The sequence below is a fragment of the Orycteropus afer genome, unplaced genomic scaffold, assembly GCF_000298275.1.
Source record: "Orycteropus afer afer isolate SDZICR_OR568_19922 unplaced genomic scaffold, OryAfe1.0 scaffold00101, whole genome shotgun sequence".
NCBI classification, from domain to species: Eukaryota; Metazoa; Chordata; class Mammalia; order Tubulidentata; family Orycteropodidae; genus Orycteropus; species Orycteropus afer.
In genome coordinates this window covers 6,257,478-6,264,875 of record NW_006921688.1, presented here as the reverse complement: position 1 = coordinate 6,264,875, position 7,398 = coordinate 6,257,478, and the positions used below count along the sequence as shown (strand labels likewise).

At 45.8% G+C, this 7,398-nt stretch overlaps 1 protein-coding gene across 1 annotated transcript in view; it reads right to left on the bottom strand.

Annotated features, from left to right (window-relative positions):
• Window positions 1–7,398, bottom strand: part of MTHFD1L (methylenetetrahydrofolate dehydrogenase (NADP+ dependent) 1 like) — a 280,830-nt gene that overhangs the window by 210,695 nt on the left and 62,737 nt on the right. Inside the window, exon 10 of the mRNA XM_007943227.1 lies at window positions 3,804–3,977. Coding sequence (XP_007941418.1) covers window positions 3,804–3,977 — 174 coding nt within the window. The remainder of the gene's footprint in view (window positions 1–3,803; window positions 3,978–7,398) is intronic.

Sequence of the window (7,398 nt, the reverse complement as noted above, 5' to 3'; positions counted from 1 at the left end):
TTTGAACCACCTACCTTCTGGTGAGCATCACAATGCCTAACCACAGCACCGCCAGAGCTCCGTGTGTCTGTGTGTGTGTATACACACACACACACACACACATATAAATCTAACCTTCACAGCTTTCTTTTTTAAGGCTAATGAAAGGACTACAATTCAACTTTTGTTCTTCCAGAAGTCTTTGTTAAGTAAGGGACCATATACCACAAATATAGGAAGAGAAGTGTGGCTGTCTGGGGTTAAGCTCGAGGCCTTGTGTCTTCTTCAGGTGAATAACAAGGGAAGAGCGTGGGAGGGTGCTGTGCCGGGGATGAGGAACGCTTGGCTGCAACTCTGGCATGCGGCTGGCGGCCAAGCACCACTTCCAGTTAGGAAGCTGATAACAACATCATCAGAGCTTTTGGCTTTGTTGTTGTTGGGTGCCGCTGAGTCGATTCTGACTCACCGAGGCCCCCGGTGACAGAGCAGAACTGCCCCGGAAAGTGTTCTAGGCTGTAACCTTCACGGGAGCAGGTTGCTGGGTCTCTCTCCCACTGAGCCACTGGGTGGGTTCAAAGAGCCAACCTTCTGATTAGCAGCCAAGCACTTAACCGCTGTGCTACCAGGGCTCCTTTCCAATTAGGAACTTGATAACAGCGCGCTCAGACTTTTGCTTCAGACGCATCACCTTGTACTCCCATGTTCGGACTGGTGTGTTTATGTCCAACACTAACAAGCACAAAATGAACCAAGCAGCCAATCAGCATGAAAAACGGCTGCTTGGTTCCTCCCTTTTAAAGGACCTCCTTCTGAGCCTTCCTAAGTCCCATGACCTCCAACAGTGAGGAAGTCAGAAACTACTTGTCAAGATAACCACAAACCTAAAAGGAGGGAAGCCCATCTGTGCATAAAAAGTCTTGATGCTCAAGAGTCTATCTATTCACCGCAAAGGTGCCTAAAGTTCAATTCTGTTCAGGAAGCCAACGTGGACGACATGGTGTGCTCCAGACGCCGGGACCTCGGGCCAGGCACAGTGCATGGGCTTCTCCCAAAGGGCCAGACGCTGCCTGCAGGTGGGGCCAGGATCTCCACTCAGCCACACGGACCCAACACCTGGCTGAGGTGGTCCCGAGCCCAGCCCAAGGTGGAAGATTCCAATCACAGGCCACCAGAGGGCCATGGCAATATACACCAAACCAGTTAGGTACCATGGAGCTGATTCCAACTCATGGAGAGCCCACGTGTGTCAGAGAAGAACTGTGCTCCACAGGGTTTTCAATGGCTGATTGTTTTCGCAGTATAGATTGCCAGGCCTGTCTTCTGAGGCACCTTTGTTAAACCTGCTGAAAACCACAGCTACCAGGTAAACAGGATCCGGGCTGTCTATTCCTCTTACAAAAATGAAGGAGGAGAAACAAGAGGAGGGGTGAGGAGGAGGAGGGAATATGAAATTACAATCTCATCAGCAAGGCTTGCTTTTTATACTTATTTCCAGTTTTAAATACTGCAACTCATCTCTAGGCATTTTTCCTAAGGAGACAGCTGAACGATGCACAAATACGCATGCCCACGGCTGTTCGTTTTGGTGTGTTGTTGTTGTTGTCATTAGGTGCTGCTGAGTTGGTTTCAACTCGACCCTGCGTTAACACAGAACAAAATGCTGTCTGGTCCTGTACTCTCCTTACAATCAGTGCTATATTTGAGCCCACTGTTGCAACCACTGTGTTAACAGTAGTGCTTCTAACGGACAAAAACGGGAAATGATTTAAATGTTCATCAGTGTAGAACTGGCTAAATAACTTATCCAACACCCATACCCTACTTTCAAACCATTTTTCTTCCTTAACATGCTTGAAGAATTAAAAATACATGGTCATTTCAGTAGCTGGAAGTCCCTGAGTGGTGCAAACAATTAAAGCTCTCAGCTGCTAACTCAAAGGGTGAAGGTTCACACACATCCAGAAGCACCTCGGAGGAAAGGCCTGGTGATCCACTCCTGAAAAACCAGCCAGAGAGAACCCTACGGAGTCACCATGGTGACAGGGTCACCGTGAGTTGGAGTCAACTCCATGGAAGCAGGTTTTTATTAGAGGTGAAGCCACGGCAGCGCTTCTCCAAGTGGGCCTGAGCGTAATCTGGAATCCACACCCACCCCAGGCATTTCTCACTATCCCCCTCCCAACCTCTCCAGAGCCCTTCCCCTACAGCACACATTTAAGAATCTCATGCAAGCAATGGAACACTATATAGTTGTGAAAAATGACAATACAGATGTATATTCAGTGATGTGGAGCTGGGTGCACCATCTTGCTGAATAATGGAGCAGCTTATGGAGAACATGTTTCCTACGACCACATTTATGGTGTCAATGGCTGGCTCAGTGTCAAGAGCCTATGCAGTGTTAACAGTCCCGTCCTCTGGGTGGTAGGATCTGGGATGACTGACACTCTCTTATTTATATTTTCCATATACTTTGAATAACTTTACAAGATACGATTTTTTAATACCAGAATAAGAAATGAAAAAATAAAGCACTTACATTCATAATGAAGGACTCTTGGTGGCGCTGTGGTCATAAGCACTCAGCTGCTAACTGAAAGGTTGGTGGGTCACACCCACCAGCCCCTCTGTGGTAGAAAAGATGGGACAATCTGCTTCTGTAAAGATTACAGCCTTGGAAACCATATGGGGCAATTCTATTCTTCCCTACACAGCTGCTGTGAGCTGGAACTGACTTGATGGCAACAGGTTAACGGGTCCAGTGGTGCCATGTTAAGTGCTTGGCTGCTAACCGAAAAGTTGGTGGTTCAAACCCACCCAGTGGCCATCTGTTCCTGTAAAGATGACAGCCTAGGAAACCCTGTGGGGCAGGCAGTTCTGCTCTGTCATATAAGGTCACAGTGAGTTGGAATCAATTCAATGACACCTAACAACATATTCATCATTAAATATGTTAAAAAACAAAGTGTTTGTTTAAAAAAAAAAGTCTTTTCAAAGTGAACTATTAAAGTCAAATCTAGTTATAACAAACATCTCTGCCCAGCAAACTCATTTCTGCACCTCAAGCCTCAGACCATCTGTCATAAGTGACAGCCAACACGATGAGATTTCAAGACAACAAAGGAATTTATATGGTATCTCAAAGCACCCTCAGGTCTCACTGAAGAAATATCTGAAATCCTGCGCTTTCTATCATTCTTTCAACGAGCAAGAACCTGGTTCTTGGATGTAGTTTTTATAAAGGTGGGGTGGGGTAGGATAGAGCAAACACTTATTTTCACAGAAAGTATAAATACATCTTTTATAAAACACTTTACAATACGACTAACACAAATGAAAAGAGCCCACTGTTAGTTTGGAAATGTCAGCAAAGAGAAGAAAAATGAATTGTGCAATGTGACTACGTAAAGAAGAAATACCAAGGACATGGACAGCACTGTGTAAGCCTCACACAGTGACCCTGTACATTACTCATTAGAATATTATTTCAAATTAGAGCATGTAAAACACTGCACAGTTCAAAATATTTCACTTTCAATTCTCATTCTGCGTTTTGTTTTTTTTTTCCAGGAAAATTCAAAGGCAGGGGAGCAGTGGTGACCACAACCTATCATGAGAAACAAAAGATCAGCAACTTGTTACTTTCTGTTTTGTGACAGAGACAAATTAGCTTGCCATTGAAAAGAAAACCTTACTCACATTAACGAAGGCATGCCAAGTGATAGAGACAAAGTAATGTCAAATTTGACCACAGGATAGATTTGAGGGGTATGAGTTCTCTAAACATGTCTCCTTTGCAAAAGGGGTTTTAAAAGTTGGCTTACCCAGCTACTAAGACGTATTTTCCATCTGCTTGGCCTGTCAGCCTTTCGAGCACAGACAACCGTACTTTGGCTTTGCTTTTGCCATAGATTTCAATTTCATCTGTAAGCAATCCTATCTCTCTGGCAAGGACATCCACAGCTTTTGGAGTCTGTCCTCTTGAAATCTCAATATCACTGGAGGGAAAACACATAAGAGGCAACAAGAGTCTTGTCAGCTTAGGTGGTCGCCACTAGAGTGAAAAACAACCACTGGTCGTGCCAACAACAAAATTAAGGCAATTGTTCTTTGGTCCTTTCTCCGAAGCAGTATTTGGCACAACTGCTAACAATTAATGTGGATCAGAACACAATGCATTATTTTAGAAAAGCAACCCTGAAAACTCCACAAAGGTCCTAGAATTCTGTGGGGACATGATGCCCATCCACAATGATAACCCCTCTGCCATAGGGCAAGGACTTAGCCTGTCATAGAGCAAAATGTGTTCTATGGGCCATTGCTGTGTTTGATAACCATGAGCAGAAGGGCTTCTGCAGAATGCTCTCTGATTAGACCAGCCACATTTGTCTCCTGGTTATTCAAAACTGTGGCAATGCAATTTTGTTTGTGTCCATACTTTCCTTCCTAGTTCAAGTCCAAAATCATGGTTCAAAATATTTGATTAATTACGTAACTGTTGGTAAAATGATCTACTGCTCCAAGTTCAACTACAGATGTAGGACATTTTAGTAGCTCCAGAGTTTCTCTGGTGGTATAGTGCCTATGGCATTTGACTGCTAACCAAAAGGTTAGCAGTTCAAACCCACCAGCCTCTCTGTGGTAGGAAGACTGGGTGATCTACTTCCATAAAGATTTACTGCCTTGGAAACCCAAAGGGTGTCGCTAGGAGTTGGAATTGACTCAATGGCAATGAATTTGGTTTGGTTTTAGAGCGTTGCTGGGCAAATGCTTACACTGTTTGGTTTTACTGCCAAGATGAGGACCTCACCACTCATCCTGCTGGAGGAGTATGAAAATCAGTCAGTAATGATGATCTCAGTAAGGATGAGAGTGCTTTTTGGGGCTCCTCTGTGCAGTCATTTCTTTTACTGGAGTTCAGTCCATCACCTGTCTGGCAAGCCATCTGTGTGAGAGGACTGGAATACACACTCAAGCCCGGGGCCGCAAGGCTAGACCAGAGCCTTGAGCACAGGACAGGAGGCACGAGAACTGCTCCGAAGGGTTCCACACTCAGGAAGCCAGCAGAGTCAGGACTCAGCCTGAGGACTGACATTGTGAGACAGGAGTCTTTGCAGTGGGCTGCAGAGCCACCGTCCCAGAGCACACAGCACCCCTGCTCGAGTCTTACTGCTGATAAATCAACCGTCAGCCCTGTTGTTGTTGCTAGGTACCCTGAGTCAGCACCAACACCCCAACACATGGTGAGCTCTGGGCACAATGGAACGAATGGCTGCCTGGGCTGAGCCATCCCCATGGCCGGTGGCAGACTGAACCGCAGTGACCCACAGGGTTGTTACCAGCTGATTCTCAGAAGTAGATCACCAGGCCTTTCTTCCTGCTCCACCTTAGCCTGCAAGTTCTGCCAAAGCCTCTTGAGCATCACAGCGATACGCAAGTCTCCGCTGGCAGACAGGTGTGGCTGTGCGTGAGGGCACCGGCCAGGACTGAACCCAGGTCTCCTGCACGGAGGCTGAGAACTCTACCACCGAACCAGCACTGCCCGCATTCTCAGCCCTGATGACAGCCTCTTTGCTCCTCCATGACCCCACGGTGATCTCCTATTGGTCTACAAGGTAACAATAAACCGACCTCAAATGCAGGCTTCTCCAAAAAAAGACAAGACCTGCTGGGAGGGGGAGAGGATGGCTTGGGGCCAGGATGTGGGGCTGAGCTCACCGCCTCCAGGCCAGAGAACCCTGTTCCCCGCAGCCCTCCACTCCCATTCCTCCCTAGCTCCCCTCCACTTATACTTTTCTATGCTTTTACTTCATTTTTCCTTTAGGGCTACAGCTTTCCTGTTTCCTTCCCCCTATAAGCTCCTAAAATGAAGTGTCCATATTTGGAAAATGTCCAAGGTTTTTTCTTCACTAGTTAAGGAGCCCCAGTGACATCTTTTTGATTTTTGGAGCAATTTATACATGAGTCAGCCCGTCATTCTTTCAAATGTGGTCAAACGAGTCAAGCACTGTTGCCCCAACTAAAACTTATTCTGGTTCATACAAACACTTTGATGCACAAATTGGTGGTGTCTTCCCTCATTCATTTGGCTCTCTATAAAGAGAATTTATTTCAAACTGAGGCCCTATACCAGCATTAACTTCAACTAAGCTAACTTTACAAAACAGATTACCTAACTACCGGGATGATGCCACAGAATGCTATTCCTCACTGGGCTTTGTGTATCAACGACCCCAGGTGACTCAGATGTTTAGTCTGTTTCAGAGGAGAAAACCTACTGGAGGGTTCCCCTCGGCCAGGGGGTCAGGACCAGACCAGAGCCTTCAGCAGACTGCCTCAGGAAAGAGGTCAGTTCTAAAAGGCAACTGGTTATCAAGTGAGAAATCAGTCAATGCTGGAGGTTTTACCAACTGGACATGGGTCACCTGGAGATGCTCTGGGAATAGGCAGCCCTCGATAAAAGGCTAAAGCATGTCACTGGGTCACCACAGAGGCCTCTGACGATAGACCAGAAAATGCACTTCTCTGTCTCAAATGTCCTATGTAATTGATTACCTAAGTCACACGCTGCAACTGGGTCCTGCAGCTTATAGTTCCAGATTTATAGAGAGAAGATTGAGCCAAAAAAAAAAAAAAAACCAATCAGTTGCCATAGAGTCGGTTCTGACTCATGGCAACCCTATGTGGGTTAAAGTGGAGCAGTGCTTCATGGGGCTTCGATGGTGGATTTGGGGGAAGTACCACTCTAGAGAAAATAGCCATCTCAAATATCACGGACCCCACAGATAGTAGACATTTGTTTATTTTGAAGAAAGCTGAGCTCAGCTCTCACGTGGAATGATGTTGGGATTGGCTGGACATTTACTTCAGAGGAGAAACCTACCTTATCCTTAAGCCCAAGCCGACATATGGCAGCATTTCTAACACTGACAAGCATATTATGAATGCTGTATTACTGTGTTTGGTCAAATCTAAGACATCATTACTTTACAGACCACTAAGAAGAAAAGACATTGCCACTGAATATGTTGTTGTTGTTGTTAGGTGCCGTCAAGTTGTCTCCAACTCATAGCAACCCTGTGTACAGCAGAACGAAACACTTTCTGGTCCCGTGCCGGCCTCACAATATTTGCAATATCTGAGCCCAGCATTGTAGCCACTGTGTCAATCCAACTTGTTGAGGGCCTTCCCCTTTTTCATTGACCCTCCACTTTACCAAGCATCATATCCTTCTCCAGGGAATGGTCCCTTCTGAAAATACGACCAAAGCAGGTGAGACAAAGCTTGGCTGTTCTCACTTCCAAGGAGCATTCTGGCTGCACTTCTTCTAGCATAGATTTGTTATTCTTTTAGCAGTCCATGTACTTTCAGCATTCTTCACCAACACCGCACATAACTCAAAAGCATCAACTCTTCTTC